Source organism: Protopterus annectens, chromosome 16.part0 (assembly GCF_019279795.1).
Source record: "Protopterus annectens isolate FY-2018-M chromosome 16.part0, PAN1.0, whole genome shotgun sequence".
Lineage (NCBI taxonomy): Eukaryota > Metazoa > Chordata > Ceratodontiformes > Protopteridae > Protopterus > Protopterus annectens.
This window is the reverse complement of record NC_056750.1, coordinates 546918395-546942356: the sequence shown is the minus strand read 5'-3', so window position 1 is coordinate 546942356 and position 23962 is coordinate 546918395. Positions and strand designations below refer to the sequence as shown.

The 23962-nt window shown below is 37.3% G+C and overlaps 1 protein-coding gene across 1 annotated transcript in view; it reads right to left on the bottom strand.

Annotated features, from left to right (window-relative positions):
• FNBP1 (formin binding protein 1) overlaps window positions 1-23962 on the bottom strand; it is a 2646599-nt gene that overhangs the window by 852269 nt on the left and 1770368 nt on the right. Inside the window, exons 12-13 of the mRNA XM_044058144.1 lie at window positions 10440-10454; window positions 10258-10293 (exon numbers count right to left, since the gene is read on the bottom strand). Coding sequence (XP_043914079.1) covers window positions 10258-10293; window positions 10440-10454 — 51 coding nt within the window. The remainder of the gene's footprint in view (window positions 1-10257; window positions 10294-10439; window positions 10455-23962) is intronic.

The window sequence follows — 23962 nt, the reverse complement described above, 5'->3', positions numbered from 1 at the left end:
AACTTACAGTTTTGGAGCGACTGACTGGCCCCAAAACGTGCTGGATAGATTAGACTGGAAAACAAAAAGGATGCTTCATGCTCACCAAATGATTTATAAAAATCAGTGCATACCAAGATTATATATTCCCTGTTCCGAAGTACGGAAAGCCTCCTTGAAACTGATTACATGTATAGATCTGCAATCCTGGGACTCTACGCATATCTGCTGACCTCACAAGACCCAAACATAGTGAAAGGTTTCCTTTATTAAAATCCAAACCATAAAGTTAGCACTTTCATCTTGCTCTCATAAGCAAGACTTCATCAGACAATTAAGAATTAAAACAAGTCAACTTAAATACTCTAATGGGTGTCACGTTTCAGTTTACATTTAAAAAATATATTACATATTAAAATCAAACCTTGCACATTCTAATACTCAAAAGTTAAAATACCTAAACATGACATAATCTGACAATAGTGTGGAGGAAATAGTGAAAAAAATAATATAATATATATATGTAACACTATATAAATATAAATACTATAAAATATATGTATAGTATAAAATATAGGTGTATTGTAAAAAATCAACAGGATGCACTGTAAGTAACCATTAAAATCCATCTAAAAATCTTTACAAAATAGATACAGCTTTTAAAAAATTCATAAAGTAATTATGTTTTTGTTGTTGCGTCATTTACGAGTAAATTACATGTTATATTACTTACAGAGCCACACTAATACAAACGTCCAAATTGGGTGGATGAAACTATCATCTCTGAATACTTTTTAATTTCAGTAAACAGGCTAGGGATACTTTGTCATTCAAGCCCGGAGGGTTATAGGAATTCAGTTTAATTTGCCACATGAGCTCCTTAAGCTCCAATAATAAAGTCATGGGACCCTATATCTATTTTGTAAATAGTTTTTAGATAGATTTTAATGGTTACTTACAAACAGTGCATCTTGTTGATTTTTTACAATACACATATATTTTATACTATACATATATTTTATACTATTTTTATTTGTACTTATATTTATATAGTGTTACATATATATTATATAATTTTTTCACTATTTCCTCCCCACTATTGTCAGATTAAGTCATGTTTAGGTATTTTAACTTTTGAATATTAGAATGTGCGAGATTTGATTTTAATATGTAATATATTTTTAAATGTAAAGTGAAACATGTGACACCCATTAGAGTATTTAAGTTGACTTCTTTTAATTCTTAATTGTCTGATGAAGTCTTGCTTATGCCAGCAAAACTAAAGTGCTAACTTTATGGTTTGGATTTTATTAAAGGTGGTCTTTGTGTTTCTAAGAAGGGTCGGCAGATTTCTTTTGTTAATACACCAGTGTTTGTACCTTTTCAAATAGTGAAAGATTTGAAACATGAGGTGACTAAATCTGAGATGACTTCTCGATTTAATCGAGCAGAAGCATATCAACGTCACACAGGAATGGAACTCAAACCGGAAGTACATAAAAATAAGGCAGCAACTGAATGTGCCAAAAAACAAAAGAAAGAATATAATGTGAAGGACAAGATGAGAAGGCAAGATATGTGGAAAATGCATAAATATAGTTGCAAGTATAGAAAATGTGTGGAAGAAACTCATGTTGATTAAGAACGAATGCAGGAATGGTTAAGGAGAGACGAATTCAAGCCAAGAGATGAAAGGTTAATATTGGCAGCATAGGAGAGTGGGCTGCATACACATTGGTTTACAAAGTCCATTGAACAATTGGGAGAAACACACAAATGTAGATTTTGTAAAACCAAATTGGAAACAGTCACACACCTTGTTGCTGGTTGTGACATACTAATGGCAGAAGGACTGTATACTGAAAGGCATAATAATGTGGCAAGATTGTTGCACTGGGGATTGTGCAAACATTATGGTATTGAAGTGGCTGAAAAATACTGGAAACATGAGCCACAAAGCATCATAGAAAATGATATTTACACTACATGGGATCATCCATTACAAACAGTTCAAAAGATAGATGCTAGAAAACTAGATATAATGTCCCATGAAAAGAAGACAAAAGTAGCATTGATCATTGAAATTGCCATACCCAGTGACTACAGTGTCCTGCATACAGAGAGACACAAAGTCATAAAATATCAGGATTTGCAGGCAGAAATGAGAGCAATGTGGAAGAAAGATACCCAGACAGTCCCAGTAGTAGTAGGAGCAATGGGTCTTATATAAAAAAATCTACAATCGTATTTAGATATGTTACCAATGCATGTAACTCCATATGCATTTCAGGAGGAGTCATTACTGGGAACATTGTGGGTACTGGGAACAGCACTCCTGGCTAACATCAAAGACTGAAACAATATTAATTTCATGAACTTTAATCGTACTTTGACATAGGAATGGGGTCCATTCCCATCATACCATTAGAAACCAAATGATCTGGAGAAATTAAAATATGGGAATATTCTCATATGTAGCAAGGCAACATTTTGTATTAGCTGACTAGTATTGAGATGCTAATTGACCATTAGTACTGTATAAAAGAAGGTACCCTGATACAGCAAAATCAGGAAAACAGTTTCTCATCTAAGTGGAAGCATAGAAAAAGAAGTAGTAGTCATCTCTGAAGGTGTGGAGATGTCAGCTAAGTCGGGATAAGACATGAAATTATATCTGTTGAAGTATCTTCAGTGCAGAGCTGGAATTAAGGCCTGGTGAAGGCTTGTATTTACGGACTTATAAAGTCACCCTTCTGGTTGGATGGCTGTGACAGAATGAAAATGTACCACTAAAAATAGTGTTATATGCAATTCTGAGAAACCAATGTATGCTGTGTTTATATATATATATATATATATATACACACACACATATATATATATATATATATATATATATGTGTATATATACACATATATATACACACACACAAAGATTCCCTTCACAAGCTCAAAGATCTAAGTTTTGAAACTTCAAATGTTTTGAATGGAGGTTGCCTTACAGCACGGAATGGGAAATTTACCATTTTCCTCACTGTAGTGCGATCTTGGAGTTGGTATATTTATTTAGAGGGGTTATGGGGGCTGCTGCAAAAACGTAAAAAAAAAAATGTTTATTTTTTTTATTACAATTTCAAAGTTTCAAAACCTCGATCTTATGGTGTCGACCATTTGCAGTTCTAAGTTTTGAAACTTCGAGCATGTAAAGTAGATCCATATATATATATATATATATATATATATATATATATATACATATATATATATATATATATATATATATATATATATATATATATATATGTATATATACATACATATACACACACACACACACACACACATATATATTTGTGTCTCCATGGTCCAGAGAGCTGCCATTATTTTCAGTTTACTTCAGTTTTTAGTACCTCTGCTGCCAACTGCAAACCATAATTTGGTCTATTAACTCCCTACAGCACTGTAATGGTTGTTTTCCTGGAGACCCCAACAATGAATGAATTGCTTGTCTGACAATAAATGCAGAGCATTAGAGATCTGAACTGTAGATGAGACACTCTGTGTGGTCCAGGGTTTCACTGATCTACCTCCGTATGCCTATTGTGTGAGTTTGAGCAAACCACTACACCAGACAGTGCAGCCAGGCTGTGTCTGAAAAAAAGATCCATGTGGCTCAGTGCTCTACCTTTGTTAACATATACATATGTCGGTTATCACAAGCATCCCTGTAAGACATGTCCATGCAGGAAATAAAAGTAAACTAATATGAAACTCCAAAGCAAATAGAACTGCAAGACAAAATCTGCACAGAGGCTCACAAAGACTGCTAGTACAGGAAGACTGACACAAAAAAGGTGGACACTTGACTGAAAACCCTAAAAGCAAAGAAAGTTTTAGTAGCAATTCCACCATACAAAGCTACTAAAAACCATCACTAACATCACCTGCCCCCCCTCTTTCTTTTTTACATGCAGTCACCCTGCCGCATCAACTATCACCCCCTCTTTCAATTTAAGGACACTCTCCTACCATCTTTGATAGCTGTACACTCCTGTTGCAGGTCTTCTCTCAGAAAATCCATGAATCTCTTGGTTGATCATCCTTGTCTTGTCTTGCCTAATTCTTGTCTCTGTCTCTCTCTGAAATCTGGTTTACCAAATTGCTTTTTGCTTTCTTGCATATGTAGCTGAAACACTGTAATTTGTTCTTCTTGACCTTCTCTACAACTGGGGCTTCTTTACTTCTGCTCTGATGTCCTCATTTCTTTAACTCCCCCCACAATGTACACTCTACAATTTGTCTCAATCCGTTCATCTCCATCACCTCAGGCTTCCTCAGCTGCTCTGCCTTCACTGCCCAGGTTTCTGTACCATGCATAAGCACTATTCCCAGCACTGTTTTCTACTCCTCACTGTTCATCTTCTTTGGCATTCTTCTATCATGCATTACCCCTGACACTTTGTGCCACATGGCTGCAGACCTCTGATTCTAATTCTGACTTCTTCATTCAGGCTTCCCTTCTCTCCAGTCATACTGCCCAGATACCTGAAGTATTAACCTATTTAACTACTTTCCCTTCTATTTTAATTTCAACTTCTGGTTTCCTTCATTTGCTGTCATCACTACTGCCTTACCTTTTCATTTATTTTATTTATTTATTTATTTATTTTACATTTGTTGACCGGGCTAGTCTAACTGGATATATGTCCATTTTCAGTAGAGGCCCGGGGAGAAAAGCTCCTGGAAATAACATACAATGTAACAAAAAAAAATAGCGTAGAGACAGTCCTATGCAGCAATAATTATAACATCAAAACAGTTTTAAACAGCTGTAGTTATAACAGAGAGTGTAAGCTAATGAAATTGGTAAAGAAATTTATAAAATATAGAAGAATAAAATATTTTTTTTTTTTTTTTTTTTTTTAAGTAAGGTACTCTTATTAGGAGCAAATCTTAGTAGGTCATAGTTTACTAGTACACTTGTATAATTTATATGAGAGATAAGGATATTAAAGTAATTAAGAAGTTTAGTATTTGGAGAAAGTAGAAGATCAGAGACAAGAAAATGTTAGTCAGGGTTCATCCCTGTGTATTCAGCTTTGCACTGCAGTCCTCTATCACTTGCTGAAGTTCCTATTCAAAGTCTGCTTGTAGCCTCTATGTCATTTCATCGAGTTCCAGTTTCATCACATTGAAACTTTATAAAAACACACTGAAAAGTCACTGAATCTCACAATCACACTACTAGAAAGCAGGTGTTAACATAGATCTTGCAGGGGAGGGGAGACAGGTCCACTTCTAATATACACTATACACACATTCATATACGTGAAAATACACTGATAAAAGGAATAATAAAAAGTAAAAATGAAAAAGTGACTTGGATATGAAATAGTAACTGCTTAAATCCAAGTTTACTAAGTTTATACAGATGTGCACTGTTGCAGTTAATCCAACAGAACCAACCAAAAGGGTGAAGTGAAAGACTTAAAAAAGACTGCTAGAACAAGGTAGTGTTTCACCAGTTATAAATACTGTTTTTGATGGAATGCATTTGTGGTGTTTCAGTACAGACATTTACATACTTAAGAAACTATTACAGAAGGAAGCTTTATTGCCAGAACTAAGTAGATCCAGGAAGCTACAGCAGATTTATTGGGATATTTTCTGCAGTATGAAACAAGGTCAAGTGATTCTTAAGATGCTAAAGCAGGAGCATCAGAGGATAGGCTGGATGAGTCCAGCCTGATTAGTGATTGTCAAGTCAAACATAACTCCAAAAAACTGTCACGTTCTTGTGTCAAAGATTACCTTGGAGTTAGAATAATTATGTAGGGCAGGCACAGAGGCAAAGTCCTCTGCCTGATAATGCAGATTGCTTATGCATGTGTTAGCACAATGATGTACAACTGTACTGATATAGATGCATAGGTTTAGTGCCATCATTTAGTGTGGTTTCAGTAAGTTGGGTTCGAGGGACTAATCTCAGTGAAGAATGACTTGAACAATAAATCCATGTAATGCAGTAATATATGTAAATTTCTACATTCTCTTAAAGTCATTATGTGACAACAGATGTTTTAGATAAAACTAGGTTTTCCCTTGTCGAAATATTTATTCTAAAGCAACAAACTTTTAAAAATCCACATGACTTGGATCCAATGGAACGCCAAATGAGGATGAGTGATGTATTTACGCCTACACCAACCTATCTTTAGTCTAACTGCTTCCATTTTGTAAAAAAAAAAAATGTAATTTATGCTGCTTCTTGACAGCCCAGAGCAACAAACATTACAATAATCTGGTCTATATGTGATGAACATTAACAATAACATTCACCAAACTGTCTAAGATGACTGCTGCAGAGATTACATTTATGATGATGCAAGCCGAAACTATTAAAGAACAGCACCTGAACTTCAGTGGTAAAATCCCTGATGAAAATATCCAAATTCATCACAACATCAAAAGAGATGAGCAAAACTTCTAAAGATAACTTTGCAGGCCAAATATCTTCCATAATTTGCATTCTTGGCTAAAGTATTAAAATTAAGTTTTTCTTTTCTCCAAGAGTTAGTTTACACCTATTTTAGGCATCAAATTTTGGCGACCACATCTGATTTTCCTAAATGATGACAATTGGGATGTAAATTAAAATACCTTATTTTAGCTTCTTATCAAATGTAAATTCAACCAGTTTTTCTAACATGAACTATGGAAAAAAAAGGGGGGGGGGTCTAAACTTTACAGAATAACAATCTTTTTAGTGCACAAGGCTAAAATGATGAAACCTAGTTTGACCCGCTCCAAAACTACAGCAGTCAAATGCCACAGAAACTGGAAATGGTTTACTAGTATCTAACAGTCAGTGGTATTAAACACTGATGAAAAGGTCATTCAGTACTCTTACCAGTGCTGTTTCAACACCATCACATCACAGGAACCAAGAATGAATGTGTCTGGAAAATGGAAAAAAATTGAATGGCGACTGTTACTTTCCCCCCTTATAAAAGGAAGATTCGATACCAATCAGTAATAGTGAAAGTAATTAAGCATCTGGTATTTTAATTAAGTGATCTAACTGGAGTTTCTGTTACTCTGTTTAGGAAAGCACTGTTTGTCAGAGAGAGCAATTCTGGTAAGTTCTGCAGTCAGACAGCCCTCTACATTTAAATTATTTACAAGGAAAGAGAAAACAGACTGAACCAAGATCCACATATCCAAATCACATTAGGTTTAATGGATACTTTTAGAATGTTCCAGGATGGGAAACATTTTAACACCAAACATATGTTCATTAGATGTATCAAATGTCTAAAATGTTACTCTCCTGAAAGTTTATAATTAAAAAAGTTCAGGATAACAAAAGCATGCAAAATCACAGCATGACCTGAGACAACAAGAAATTATGTTCATAGGTAGGTACTAGGCTATCGGCCCAAGGGCCTAAGTAAGCCTAGCCAACAAGCTTCCCTGGCTTACGCCATCCAAGAAAGTTATTTTCCTGTGCCACTGTCGAGCAGACACACAGAAGTGATCCCTGGGATGTATTTCCTATTTCCCATCCACTCATCAAGATTTTTCTTGAAGAGTGCTAATGAAGAACTTTGCTTGACATAGATGCGTAGCCTGTTCCAGAGTATAGGAAGTCTCTGGGACAGGAATCTATCCCTCCAGCATGTCCTGTTTATTGTGGTGACAAGGTTTAGGTCCCTAGAACATGTAGCTCAGAGGGATTGGGATTACTTTAGGTGTAGCATGTCCAACAGCTCTGGGTTTGACATAGCTTTATATGTTAGGCAGAGATCACCTCGAAGTAGGCAATATGCTATGGAGTAAAGCTGGAGTTTTTTGAGACGGTCAGTGTAGGGCATTTGTTTGAGGTCAGTAATCCTCTTTGTGAGGTACTTCTGTGGCCTTTCCAGCTGCTGCAGATGTCTTGTGAGGTACATTCAAAAAGGGGCATTGTACTCTATAATGGGTCAATGAGTGTGGAGTAGAGGGGAACAATGACTTATTTTTCCTGGATGAGAACCCTTTTATGATGAGGTGTGCCACATAGAAGGACTTCCTGACTACTGTGGCAATGTGACTATCAAAGGAGAGACTACTGTCCACCTGGGACCCAAGGTCTCATCAGATATTTGGTGTTAAGTAGATTGCTGCCTATGTGGTAGTTCATGGGTACAGAGTTTTTACCAAAGGGGATAACACCACTTTTTGGCATTGAGCTTGAGGCCATGGCTCTGACACCAAGCATCTGTCTCAGCGAGGCCCTTCTGTAGGATGTCCACATCATTTGGGGACTTGACTATGGCTCCTAGTTTGCAGGCATCTGCGAACTTCATTAGCCAGAGGCCTTCTGTGTTAGCCTGTACTTCAGAGAAGTAGATACCAAACAGGAGAGGTCCCAGGACGGAATCCTGTGGTACTCCACTTTTCACTGCTTTGAGGTCAGATTTGGAGTCTGCACCTTTTACAGTGTGGGTTCTGTCAGTGAGCCAGTTGACAACCCATCTTGTGATTTAGGGATTTATACCTAGTTTAGTATGTTTAGCAATAATTCCAGAATGGGGGATGGTGTCGAAAGCCTTGGCAAGGTCAAGATAGACTGTGTGAACCACCTTACCCTCATCTACGGCTTTGGTGACCGTCTCAAAGAAGTCGATCAGGTTCAGGAGGCATGATCTGCCTTTCACAAACCCGAACTGGGTGGGATTCAGAGTTTGGAAGTTACCAATGTCTTTGTTTATGAGTTCCATGATGATACGTTCCATGGCCTTGCAGACCAGGCTCATCAGGCTAATAGGTCAATAGTTCCCAGGATCAGTGGTGGCTCCCCCTTTGTGGAGTGGTATAACTGTTGTAAATGAGAAATGAACTACTTGCTTCTTCAAAAACATAACTAAAATAAGACTGTCAGGTAAAAGTGCTGGATTAATCCTCTCCTCGGCAAGCACAACATAAGATCTGCTGTGGGATCTTTCTTGTATAAACTGAAACAACCTCTAAACTTTATTTTTGTATGTTTAATGCAAGTCTTAGCCCCATGCAAACTCCCAGTCAAAAGGGTACAATTTTGTTTATATTAAATATGTAATAAATGTTGTACAAACAAGCAACTTAAACAAAATTCCTGCATGCAAATAGCTACACTAAATTATACCAGCCTCTTGAAATGATTCAAAATACCAAAGATAGTCTTTAGAAATTAAAAAGCAAAAGTTTTGCACTGTCACAGTCCATCAACAATTATCACTCAGCAACAAACTCAAATGCTGCCAAATATGGATAACTGTTTCTAATCTCATAAAGCTATATAGTTATTTCCATAAAGATTATTATTCTTTTTTTAAATCCACGCAACAGTGACAAAAGAGAGATTGAAACCAAAGGTTATTTCCAGGGAGATTTGCAGTAAGGGAACATTTGGTGTTTTATTTGACATGCATTATTAAACTGGCTGATACATTTCAAGTGCAATATGTAATAAAACCTAGGGAAGACAGCACACTTACTCAGGCAGTATATCAATATGACTGCCTGACATAAAAAAAATGGAAAAGTTAAGCAGGGGCTAGAATATTAAATGTAGCAAATGATAAGTAGGCAAACAGGTGTCCTTCTGTAAGGAAGAGAAAGGACTATGAATGTACAGTAGAGTACTTAACTATTATAAGAACAAATAATAAACTAATTTCCCTGTAGAGAGAGTTATTTGTGGAAGTATGAGGTGGCATAAGATGGGCAAGCCATCTATTCTGTCAGCAGGACAGCTCAAGTAATGGATCAATTTACCAAATTCAGTGCAGTAAGTTTAACATACAACTGTTATTCCTGTATAGTAAGGTTATCTGTAGCTTCAAGATTTTGAGACAAAAGGTGACCATGCAGAATTTGGGTCTTCTATAAAGCAGTTACCCTCTGCTTTTGTGAGTTACATAAGTGAAACATTAATGATAACTTGATTTAGAGTAAATCATTTCCGTTTTCTTTGTTAAAACTGTTATTGCTGCGTTCAACGAACACAGGGCTTGAGTGTACAACTTTTTACTTGCAGTTGAAAAAAATGTATTGTACTGATTTTGTACTTCAGTTGATAAAAACAGCAAATATTCTCCACATGTTCTATCTAGAACAAGCAAGCATTGACACTTTTTTGCAGCATAAAATGTAAGGTTCTCTAGCCCTGTTTCGTTACATTAACATAGCACAGCAAACAAACAAACATAAATTCTTTATTACTTGTAAAACAAAAAAGTGAATAAATCTGATCACCTCAATTAGACTCCAGACCTGTGCATTCAAAGTTGTCTAATAAAAAAAATTGAATAGAAAGCACACAAAATAATTAATTTACAGTTAATTTGTGATTTTTTTTACTAGCATGGGTGAGAAAGGAACATACAAGTGAGAATTTTGATTAGCACACAGGAAGTGCATGCAATATTCATGCTTACCAGCTTCAGAGAAAGCTTCGCGGAGAAAATGGAGAGTAGAAGAAAAAAGACAAAACATTATCATATCAGCAGAAGAGGAAATTCTTACATTTTAAATGTAACACGCCTGTTTTATTTTTTATTTACATGACAATGAGGAACGTAAACTGTTATACCTGAACAAATGTTCACAAGTTAAGGACAAAATTTGCATTATTTAGAGTGCCACTTTTAAATGTCACTGCAAAAAGTTTAGAAGGTTAATTAATGCACAGTAATATAAAGTGGTGATGTGGCTGCAGTAAAAAATCTACAAATAAAATATGCCTTACTTTTACATAATAAGCTGTTTCAAAGGACTTGGCAGACATTTTACTACTTATAACAAATTGGAACCATTACAAGCTGAGACTGCTTACCAGGTACATTTTCCCACTAACTTTGTGGAATAATAAATCACAGTTACGTTACTAGAGCTAACATACACACTGTATCTCTAACTACTTCCTGGGCGAACTGGTTTAGAAAAAATAAACCTAGCACTGGGGAAGCAGTCAAGAGCAGACATAAATGAACATCCAAAGGCCATCTCTCTTATCCCAGAGGTGGGAAATGGGGTCCTTCTGCACCATGCACATTGTGTTATGCAGACAAGAAAGTCAGTCTTGAGTGAAGACAGTATTAAATAATGGAGGTTTGGCTGTAGGCATTCCATATCCAATACATTGATCAGTTCAGGGAGTTAAGGCAAATAAAATACTTTCAGCCACTGTACATGATGGCTACTTGGGTGCTTGAGTCTTACCTCCCACTACAATGACAATTACGCCTGAAGGATGGGGATGAACAAATAGGTCACTTGAATTGTCAAAGATGGAGCTTTATGGTTAACCTGAAGAGCTAAATTAAGACAATCACAGGTAAAGAGAGGCATACAGTTGTGATGTCTGCTCAAAATTCTTACATCACTAATAATAAATAAATGCAAGGCAAAACATATTGCTAAATTATTAAATCAGAAAAGGGAACAAAAGAATTTCAAATATAATAAGAGAAATACAGTCAAACAACCTATTGTTCAGTTGTATACAGATTATAATACCATAATTAATTTCTTGTATCACCCTTGTGAACTTTAGTTCAGTTATGACAGGCACATTCAATGTATTACTTCTACACAGACAGTCCAAACTAGAATGAAATACGACACAAGCGCAACATTTTCATTTCACACTTATCCAGCACAGCAAACATTCATTTTTTTCACTACAACCCACTACAGTCTGCAGTAAAGCACAATGGAACCACTTTAACAATAGCATTTAGGAACTGCACTTCTGATTCTGAGCTATTTGCAAACATTCATGTTAATGTCTTCTTCTAAGGTACATGTCATTATTATCAGAAACATAAATGAAGAGAAATTAATGGTACTGGGCTTTTCTTACAAAGTTTCGGAACTAACATGACTGATATTCATACAGAATAATTCAATGCATTTGGTTGATGGTTTTGCATGACTTTTTTTTCTCTTTACAGGACACCAACATGCCACTGGTCAGCTAGGACCTAAGAAAAAAGATAATGTTTTCTGTACCACTCACTGTTCACATCCATTCTAGTGAACTGTTCACTAAGCCAAGCTATCCTCAGTTTTCAGGAATGGGAATGCCTAATACTATTATTTAAATTTAGCACAGATTTTGCCAGAATATTTCTCTGCATCACATTCCAATTAAGAGGGGTCAGCATCTGAAGCCACTCAGTACAGCTGATCTGTAACACCACATGGCATATTTTTGTCACCAAATTCATGAATGGCTTTATTTTCATTTGTAGGATGGACATGTTTGTGAAATGTCAGGGAAAGTCAAACATAAAAAAAAAGAAATCTTACAGATACTAACAAAGCTCCTTCAAGAGAAGTGAAAACTGTGTTATCTAGAAGACACTATTTTTTTGTGTATCGGGCAGAAATGTTACAACATATTTTCAGGAATCTCAAGCTACGACATGATGGCATCTTATAATATACAGTAAGGTGCAGAGTAGTTTCCTTCATACCACCATTACAGCAGTAATATAACGCAGACAGACTATAGTACTGACTTTTACCTAGCACTCAAATAAAGGAATGACTATTAAGATTGTGTCACAGGAATAGTGATTCTTTTCTGTCAAACCTCATCTTAGGAACTTTAGCCATCAGTCAAAAGATCACAGAGAAATGTTTTAAAGCCAAAGAACACCCATAGTTATCTGGCACTCTGCAGGTATTGCCCAACAATTCCCTCACAAGGGATCAACTATGGGTGATCTCCAACCATAATAGGATAAGGTCAATAGCAGCAGCACCGGAAAAAGCACAAACTGATACAATATACATAAAGTATGCTTTAAGCCTTTAGTAAAAATTGTCAGTGAAAGTGAAGGCTAATGGAGAACAGAACAGCTTAATGGATAGGACCTATCACAAAAATCGTCTGCTGTATGCTCTGTCTTTTCTCTTCTTCAGTGATTACATTCTACCTTAGGTCACACTTCTGTAATTCTTTCACAGCAATGCAATGCAAAGCCATAAAGATTTTTTTTCTTGATCTTCCAGTGGCTATCAGGCATCCTTCCCACTGGTTCTACTGGTTCACTTACTACCCTGGTAGAGAAAGCTCTACAGCTGATAAAATTCTCATCAGCAATAAGAGTTAACCGGAAGGAGGAGTGTCACCACCCATCTTCAAAGATAGCTTTTGGTTTTCTGGCCCTAACTTTTTCCCTGCAAATGTCTGCTGCAACTCAAGGGATGCTGTCTAACGGGCATAAGAAAGGGACATGCACATCACTTCTAACCCCTCAGTGGCCAAGACCCAGTGAAGGTAAACTGCCTTTGGTGATCCCAGTCTTCACCAGGGATTCCTCATGGTGTCTCCATCCCAGACATACACATACAAAATGTCAGTATGAGGTTCTCAAACTAAAATTATATGAAAATACACTAGGGGATGGATAACTTTTGAACCAAGCAATTTAAGAGACTATGCATCTCTGGTGGAACAGCAACATGTTCTTTATTGTACTTCCTATTAAAAAGTCAACCACAACAGACAAACTGAATATGTTTTGCTAAAACACAAGGGCAACTATACATCTAAGGGCAAAACATACAAACACAGATAGAATACTGTGAAACACGACTAGAATTATAGTGCACACATACTTAGAAATATGCATATCAGACCACCTCCCAAAAAATCCCCAGAAAACCTTAACATTATCCATCTTCATTTTTATGTGTTCAATTCCTATCTCCACAAAAGATACTCTCAGATATTTATACCTAGAGGTATCAAAAATTAAGTGCTCATTAATGCAAAAGACAACCAATTTCAAAAGGAGATTACTATTTCCATAAACCACTTCATTCTCCAACAACTATTTTCAAAGTCATATTCAGTGTGAAAACATCTAACTATAAAATACAGTTGTGTAACTAAACTTACAGTAGATGTTCAAATGATCACTGCTGCAGTAGCCTAAGCTCTATGGGTTATACAATGCAAGGATATAACAGATGGCCAGCTTCCAAAGCTTCATGGCACCTTCCATGCACCCAAACCGTTAGTCAACTTGAGCTGAGTTGATTAAAAGATAGGTTTGGATGAAAAGCCCATCAGAGCTTTCAGGCCAACAGAGAGAGGGAGGCTGAGCACCTGAAAAGACAGTGCTAGAAGCATAAATAAATAAGTGAAAGTCCATACCCTGGCATAAACAATGCCCCAAGGAGCAAGGGGAATGGATGAAGGGAGTGGCTACTGCAGCAGTGATCATTCAAACATTTACTGTTACAGTAAGTTTACTTGTACAACTGTACTATGTTCTTCTTATTGATTATGCTGCAGAAGCATATGCTACATGGGTAGACTACCATAGCAAACTATATTTGGGGGAGGAAGGAGAAGGTTCTAGCAGCCCCTGAAGAATAGTCCTAGCAGTTTCTCAATGCTGAGAATCTTTGAGAGATGCTTAGTGTATGTTTGGGGGTGACATTATCTGTTTGAAGAGCAACATGTTAAAACTACTATATTATTGTAGTAATTTTTTCTTTTTTCATTCACTTTCCTCAAAATCAAACATCAGAGATGTATACAGAACTGGGCTGCTTTTTTGGGAAAGGGGTGTGGGGTCATCTTGTTCATGAAAGTACAGGGTAGTCATATGAACACTGCTAGCAAACAAAAAGTGTTACGGCTTGTTGGGGGCAGTGTATGTGTTTACCAATCACAAGGTGAAACAGCAAACTGTTACTGTAGTTCTTACATTTTTCATTCTTTTCTCAGTGAGAAATTAGTGTTTAGAAACGGGGTTATCATTTTGGGGGCATAAATACATGAGAGAAAAGGGCAGTTATGGTTGATATAGTTTGCTGGAGGGCAGTATCTATCAAAGAGCAAAGTCTGCCATTATTATATTCTGTAGCAACTTCACAGTTAGAGGTGGTGTACAGTATCAGGAAGGGTACAGTCCACTGGGACAGTGTATTTTTTTTTATCCAAATATTCAGGTTATTAAGAGTATTGTTTGTTTTTTACTTTTATTGTGGGCTGCCTTAAGGGAACTGAAATATTGTTTCTTTCATAAAACTAACAAAATCCAGCATTTCTTTAGGCTTTGTTGTTCCATTTAGTCCCTGTATCTACTTTATACCTTGGAGCTGTTTGACCATTTTTTGGAAAGTATGGTGAAGCTACTGTCCACTAAATCACCATTAGACCACAATGTGACAAAAAATTAATTTCTTTCTACTAGACGGGACACCATTATTGTTCATGTATATAAAATGTTGTACTTCTGTGCTGTGTATATTATAATTTTTTCCTATTTTTCACTTTCAGCAGACCTTTAGCTTGGGTGTATCGAAGGGGATGGCTGGGTGTAAGCTGTTAGGAAGTGTACTCAACATACTGTCAACATTCATTTATTTCAGTGAATGTTGGGAATATCAGTGTCTATTAGGTTGCGACTAAATTTTTTTCACTTAAATAATTTGCTCTGAACTTCTAGACAAAGTTATTTTTTAAATGAGCTACTATTGCGACTGTCTGCTCTGGCTTGGCTCTTCTTCACAAATCCCAGGCTTGCCCAGCTTTAACTTTAAAGTGTATTTTGCTCTTTCTCGAAAATGCAGAAATCTTGGAGTTAGTCTGTGTCTGTACCAGTTTACCTTCATTTTAGTGAAAGACAGAACATATTAAAAAAAGTCGATGTTAGTTGCCACATTTCAAAACTTAGAAAATGTTGAATGTAATTTTCAACATTTGCTATTTTTCGTGTTTTCCACTTTAGTGTGAAATCGTCACACAACCCAAAACCACCAAGTGTGCAATCATTAATTCACTACTGCAAGTACAAAGCATATTGTAAATGCGTTCAATGAAGCAAAGCCATGTTATACGCTTTAAGTAACAGAAACATGCAGATAGTGATTCTTGAGGTTTATCTTCATTTGCCAGAATAGGATGTGCAGATGTAATTGCATGCTCGATATCCTTCCGCGAAATGTCAGAATGGCAAAGTGAGGTACATCCAACATAAACATTGAACTTCGAAACCCCTCTGGACCTAGGAAGAAGCATTAACATGGGTCCAGAAGGGGCCAAGATTGGTGAACTGGGAATGTCGGTGTTTGGCATTTCTGCCTTCGGGATGTAGGAGGATGCGCAGGTGGACCCGAGTGCATCCCATTCTGGTAAATGAATGTAAACCAGATTCTTGATACCCACATATTGACACTCTTAATGCACAATATTGAGCAATGTCAAAGGCTTGCTACTTTCAGTTAACAACTATTCAGGATAATAAGTACGGCATTAAACAATTTCTTGTAAATGCATACGTCCAAATAGTTTAGAGCAGGAGTACAGAAGAGCATGGCCTCTAAAAAAAAATCGCTTGTTACTGTTATTTCACTAAATCAGTTAGATGACTATACATATGGACTGTTTACCTTTGTGGCAATGCTGCTGATGCTAATTTTAGTTTCACTATGTTGTGATTTGTGGTGATGCTGTGGAGTCTCTGTTACCAGACAGGCATTCCAATACACTGGAAAAATGCATCTCACTTGGTCTTTGGTGGCATAGTTTTACCTTTGTTTACTGTACTAAATCTTGCTAACAAACTGGATTATGGAGACATACTGCCTTTGCACAAAAGCTAAGACAACTGCTCCCATCTTCTTGATTATCACACTAACAGCAATGAAAAAGATCCTGTTCCTGCTCTTTCAGCTGCGATTCTCATCTCTAGAAATCCAAATGTAGCACAGGTACTTTTGCTGAAGCCGTAAATTGCTCATATTAATCTCTGCAGCTTGCTAATTAAAACAGGTCTGCCTTAATGATAGTTAGACTGCTTATGCCCTGGGATTCAGAAAGGATTATGGTGAACACAGTAAGCCTGACCATGAGCAGCCAGCCATCATGGTAACCTTTCAGATTCAGAGACCACAATACTGCAGTGATTTTCCACGAGGGGAAAAATCATAGTGGAGGGTTGTTCCATCAGCCATGCTGAAGGATAATGATGCAATCCAGGGGAGTATGTAATACTAATTATTCATGTGCTATCCCCTGGACATTCTTGTGTCTACTCTTTTACCCTCCTAAACAATTCAGACAGCAGTCATCCATTCACTACAATGGAACAGACCACTTGGGAGGTAAGAGGAGGAAAGTTCAGTGACATCAAAGTGCTGGAGTGTGTGTGTGTGTGTGTGTGTGTGTGTGTGTGTGTGTGTGTGTGTGTGTGTGTGTGTGTGTGTGTGTGTGTGTGTGTGTGTGTGTGTGTGTGTATCTGGCTGGTCACAGTAGTGGAAGGGTAGGTAGGGGATCAAAAGTGTGAATGTGTGCCTGTTTGTTGGAGCGTGACATGTGGTGAATGGGAAAGTGTGTTTAAGAATCCATTCAAATGTGTGTGATATTCAGCAGATGTCTGTGTGAGTGTGGGAATGTATGAGTAAATGTGTGTGTCTGAATGTGTCATTGTGGGGGATGTCTTTGCCAACACAATGCATGGGTTGCTAGAGGAAATTACTGCCAAAATAACACAGACAGTAAAATACAGCAATTCAGACATGTTGTGGATAAAGCTCTCTTTAAACTGCTTTTTCTGCGATCACATGCACTTTTCTATGAGGGGCAGTTAACACTATCACTGCCAATTTCTCAGAATCACAGCCATTGTTTAAGCCACACTACGTGCTCCTTACAGACAGAATGTCAAGATACGACTGTTCTACTACATGTAACAAAGCCGATCCAACAGCCAGAGTAAGATCTATGCTCCTTTCAAAGAAATACTTGCAGGCCAGCCTGGAAGCAGTCATCCCCTCAAAAAGAAAATAGAGGTTCAACTTGGTTATCACATAGCTTACCATTAATTGTATGTACTGTCTACATCCTCCAAGCTCTTCCTCTCTAACCTGTGTAAAGAAGTTGTAGCTCAGATATACAAGCCTAATATCATACTGCAAGAAGAGCTTAATATAAGCTTGATTGTTAATTCTGTATGACTAAACATTTTCTATCAGGATTACAACTGAAATTTCTTGAGTTTTACCACACCAAACTTCACTGCATACATTTATTTTATCTTTACATCATGGTAACAAACAGCCCCTGTCACTTTCACAATAAAAAATATGTGAACAATTTTTTTAGTTACAAATGACAAACAGTCACCCCATGGTCTTTCAAAATGATCAGACCTCCTTTCCTGGATACAGTATGAGCCTGTCTTTAATCTGGCTCTCATTGACTAGTCTCTATTATAACTTTATTAGTATACACTGGATATATCTTTAGTAGTTTAAATGCATTATGTAGCACCATACCTCTCAATTGTTATGACATAAGCATAATGGTATGATTTTCGACCTCAGATTTATTGATTTGCTTTTCCTCATAAAGACAGACCTGGTCAAGGCTGTATACAGTATTAAGTAACTAAACTAGCCAGGTGGAATGATTTCTTATCACTATCTATATACAGTCTGGTATTTAAAGACCTTTTGTTCCAAAAAAAAAAGATCTCCCTTTGGGCCTTCTGTTATGACTTTAAATGCCAGTGCTATGACTTTTTTAATTCAATGATTATTTATTAATCATTATTAATCTATGCATTTCAATAGCTGACAGATATGTAAAACACAAATACTTTCAGGTAGCTGCTGATTGATAGAGAGGGTCCATCTCTCATAAGCTGATAAGGAGCACTGACATCTCTAACGAAAGCCAATGATAAGAAATGAAAAGACTGGAACACAACAGGAATACCAAATGTAGAACCTACTTAAATATTTGCAATAAACTGAAAACAGACTACACATTTTTCTTTCTCAGACAGCTTGAAGCTGTACCAGACAAAGGTCAAAAAGTACAGTGATCAACTTGTGCGAACATCTATCTCACGGTCATACTCACTTATATTTTGATTCCCTGATTACAGTCTGTACTGACCACTACGATGCAGAATTAATCAACTCAGTCTACACTGCTCTAAGTAACTCAGGAAAACATGACAATCTTTGCTCTACTGGGGCCTATCAAATCTACAAAAACAAAGCTATAATACATTGCCAGTACTAACATGCAAGAAGAAAAATAAGGCAAAATGACAAATATGGAAAACTGACTTACAGCTGGTAAACAAAGGATTTAAGGCACATCATGCAGTTATAATTTGTGGTTTGCAGTTTTACTTCTGATACAGTCTGTTAGCAGAAAAAAACACAAACATCACAGTACATTGGCAGTTACTGGAATTTATAAGCATCACAGACTTTACTATGAAGCAGTTTTATCAGGGATCTCATCTCAGGTACAAACGGTATTACACACTCAATAAATACTTAAGAAATGAAACAAGAACCAAAATGAGACGATACAAAAGATGACAACATTTTCAAATCTTCATCAGCAGAATCAAATGAAAACCCAATTAAGAATTAGGGAAAAGTAGTGAGAAGCAAGTGCAGGAGATGTAATTATTACCAGTGTATTTCGGATAAAAAATCATTTTGAAAAACATTTGTGGTACCAGAATTATTTATTTTTTGAAGGGTCATTGTGAAACAAAAGGTTTAGTTTATATGGTGGTCTGCAACAAATGTCAGTATTTTTATGCTGGTAAAACCTGAGAGGAAATTGGGGAGAAGGATTTATGAACACATATATGTTATTAGAAAGGAGAACGTTAACAATGCTTTTTATAAACCCTCCTGGGTTTGTGATGGTTTTACCAAATTTGAGTTTGGTATATTAGAAAAAATACCCCCTGATATTAGAGGTGGGTAGTGGGAAGCCAGAAGAGAACACTGGGAGCTCTTCTGGCAGATTAGGTAGGTTTGATGCAACGTCACCTCCATGTTTAAATGATTATATTTCCATACATCCTGTTTTAAGAATGAGGGTTGCTAAATTGTGATATTTGTACTTATTGTACTTTTTATATTCACATCCTTGTATCTGTACCACTGTTTTTGGGAAAATATTTTTATTTTAACATTTCTAGAGACTGATTCCCTGAATTTTATGCAAGGTTGTGAATACTTTTTATATTCACATCCTTGTATCTGTACCACTGTTTTTGGGAAAATATTTTTATTTTAACATTTCTAGAGACTGATTCCCTGAATTTTATGCAAGGTTGTGAATGTTACTTTTACTTTTTCTCACAATTAGTAGTTGAATTATTATTGTTGAATTATTAGATAAACAACATAATGTTTTAGTTATGTGTGATCATGTGGAGTTCTTATTATTTAATGTTTTTTTTAGAGTAAGGTGTGTGTGTCTTTTTATTAAAATGAATCTGGATGTGTAACTACTTAAATAATTGGTAGTTGATTTTATGACGGAAGTGTTCTGATGAAGTCTCAAGCTTCTGGGCCAAAATCACTAAATAACACTTTGGATTTAATAAATACGTTTATTATAGAGACTTGTCCAGTTTGTTTTTTTAAATACCAGGTCGATTTTTTTTTTATCTCTGAGACTACATGAACCGCATTATAATTCCTGGAGAAGCAAGAGATGCACATAAAAAGAAATTCTCAGCCAAGAACAGAATAAGCTAAAGGAATACCTACTTGACCAAATAGAAATGAACAGATAATATAAATTACTGAATGTCTCTACATACAGTATATACGACCCAAAGTGTTGAAAGATAAAAAAAAGTTGAGCACAATAAATAAAACAATACACTTATATGAGATAACAGAAATTACTAGAATACACTAGAATACACTAGTGTGCAGCTAAACTAATAACAGATTAAGTGTTAGCAATACAGGATACAATAACACAGGAAAAGACATGATCAAGAAGAATAAAACCCATGCTGGAAACACCACAAAGGAATGTAAAATGATCAAGGATAGAACTACCATTATTAGAAAAAAAAGAATAAAATGGAGCAGATCACAGAAAAATCTAAGAAAGATAGATATGATTAATGGAATACATGGTATTAAAAAAAAATCTAATCACAAATGCAAAATCTTTGCATCTGCGAACTCAGAAAGTTTACAGAGAAATAAAGAAAAACACAAAATGAGCAATTCACCGACAACCCAAAGATGTTTTATAGAGAAATAAGAAATCAAAAGTAGTAACAGCATCCAATGCAGAAATAATTAATACACACGAGAAGCATATTATACTTATATATAAACTCAGAAAGTTTACAGAGAAATAAAGAAAAACACAAAATGAGCAATTCACTGACAACCCAAAGATGTTTTATAGAGAAATAAGAAAGAAAACATCAAAAGTAGTAATAGCATCCAATGCAGAAATAATTAATACAGACAAGAGAAGCAAATTATCCTTGTTTCCCATCTTTCCTGGCCTAGAGTAGTCCAAATACAGGCTTTGCTGCATTCTGGACTTTTGGAAAGTTCCTGTGTTGCCCATTTCCTTTCTTGGATAAAGGGAGGCTTCTTTGTTCACCAGTGGCAGTGGGGAGCTTAGAGCAGCCTATCTATCCCTGGAGAGTGTTCCCAGCACAAGAATCTGGTAGTCTATTGGCTGTTTTGGGCCAATTTCTAGCTCTTTGAAGTCCACCCTGTATAAAACCCGCTGTAGCGCGGCTTTGCGCGATTTTGCGCATAGCGCAGCATCGGGCAGCGCCGCTTAACTGGGTTTAAACCATTCTCGGCTCCACAAAGTCTTCACTTTATTTTTTCTCTTAGAACTGATCTAGTTCTCATAATAAACACCCTATTCCTACTCTAAAGCCTGGCACTTGCTCACTAAAGCAATTATATAAGTCAGCACTAAAAAATTAAAAGCACTACACCCTCACAAACTCCCCTTGAGTACCTTGTTCCCCATTGGCCCTTTTTTCAATTATAAAGGAATTCCCAATACTATTCTAGCATGTCCAAAGGTCAGTTGTCAATCTCCTCTCCGGTCCAGCTGGTGAATCTGGGAATCCTCAGGCAATGTTACAACTGCCTCATGTACAGAGGCAACCCTCTCCTCCTCCCAACAAATTCCAACACATGTGAGAGATGCAACCATATAGCCAAACTGGAGGTTAAGCTCTCTCAACTCAGTACTGGCGAAACCAGTCAGGAGGAGAAGGAAACCACACTCACTACAATTCTAGTCTCACACAGACCTACCACGACAGCAAACCAAACACATAAACACACAAAAACATACTCGGAGGCTCTAAATAAAAGTCTGCCTAAGCAACAGAGACCTCCAAAGCAGACACCCAAGCAACCGCTACCCCAAAACAAAACACGTGCAACACATAGCTCACAAAGACAGTGTGCCGAACAGTCACAGCCCTTAAGGCTAAACAACACACCTGATACACTTGTAATAGGTGACTCTATCGTCAGGCACACTGACGTCCCGCTCACCAGGCTGAACAAGGAGAAGGTCACGGTGAGCTGCCTGTCGGGCGCTAGGATCTGCCATATAACACAAGCACTCAGGTCACTCCAAGGCAAGTACAAATATGACTCAGTCATTGTCCATGCTGGTGTGAATGACCTGAGACGTACCTCCCTGGACTACATGAAAAGAGACAGAGGAGCTCTCTGAGCATGTAGCCCAGGCCGGTATGACCCTGACCTTGAGTAGCATCTTACCCTCACCAAGAATGATGCCACAATATGAAGGCAAGATGATCAATTTCAACAATTGGCTTAAGTATTGGTGTCATTCAAAGGGGATCCAATGCCGGTCAGCCTGGGATGACATGCTCGACAAACCTCAATGCTTCGCTAGGGACAGCTTGCACCTGTCACCCCTGGGCTTTTGGATATTGGCAAAGGCTCTTGCCACCCCCATAGTGCCTTTTTTAGGCAAGGCTCAAAGGACAAACCCACCTCCATAGGTATCACAAGGGATAAGAAACTAAGAGTAATGCTACTCAATGTCAGTAGTCTAACCCTCAAGATGCACGCACTCGAAACTCTCCTTAACATGGAGAACATCGATATCTGTGCAGTAACAGAAACCTGGTTCAAGGCTCCCAAGAGCACCCCAGCACTACCAGGTTATATCTCATACCATGTTTTTCGGCCCCAAAACCTGGACCGAACCACAAAAGGAGGGGGAGTATCAATATTCGTCAAAGATACCCACACCTCCAGGTTGGTGGCACAGCACGAAGCATCAGAGACTATCCATGTGCAACTAACAGTGGGTAAAACTGCCTTCCAGTTTATAGCCTGCTACAGACCACCCTTCCAAACCCAGGAACCCCACTCGGCCTTCCTGAGAACACTGGAAAATATGAAGGTCTCTCCAAACACAATTATATTGGGCGACTTCAACTACCCAAACATAGACTGGGAGCATTACTCTAGCTCCAACACCCTAGCCCAAAGGTTCCTAAAATTTATAAACTCAAATGCTATGGAACAGCTTGTTACCACTCCCACAAGAGGGGAAAACATACTGGACCTGATCATCACCAACATGGGGACTCTATGCTCCAGACCAGAAGTGTATCCCTCACTGTTAAGATCAGACCATAAACTAATCTCATTAGATATTCACATCCCGACCCCAGCCCCTGCCCAGAAAACCACAGTGAAAAACTTCTCTAAAGCAAATTTCACACTCCTCAATACCGAGGTGGAATCCTTCAAAGCCCCCGGGCCTGTGGAAAATACAGCCCAGACCGCAGAATCTTTTATAAACGCATTCTATGAGCACCTTCAGGAATGCATGGATCATGCAATCCCAAACAAAACCAAGATCCAAACCTCCAAAGGCAGGCGTCCTGTCTGGTGGACCCCAGCCATACACAAACTATACAATAGAAGGAGGAAGCTACTACATGATAGAGCAAAATCCCAAAAAGGGAAGGCATCTCTGATCAGTATTAGCAAAAAACTACGGGCACTCATAAAATCGTCTAAGGCCAGCTTCAAGAGAAAAATTGCACAGGACACTAAGGATAATCACAAGGCTTTCTTTAGTTATGTTAGAAACCTGGGTGGGAATTCCCAGATATGCTCA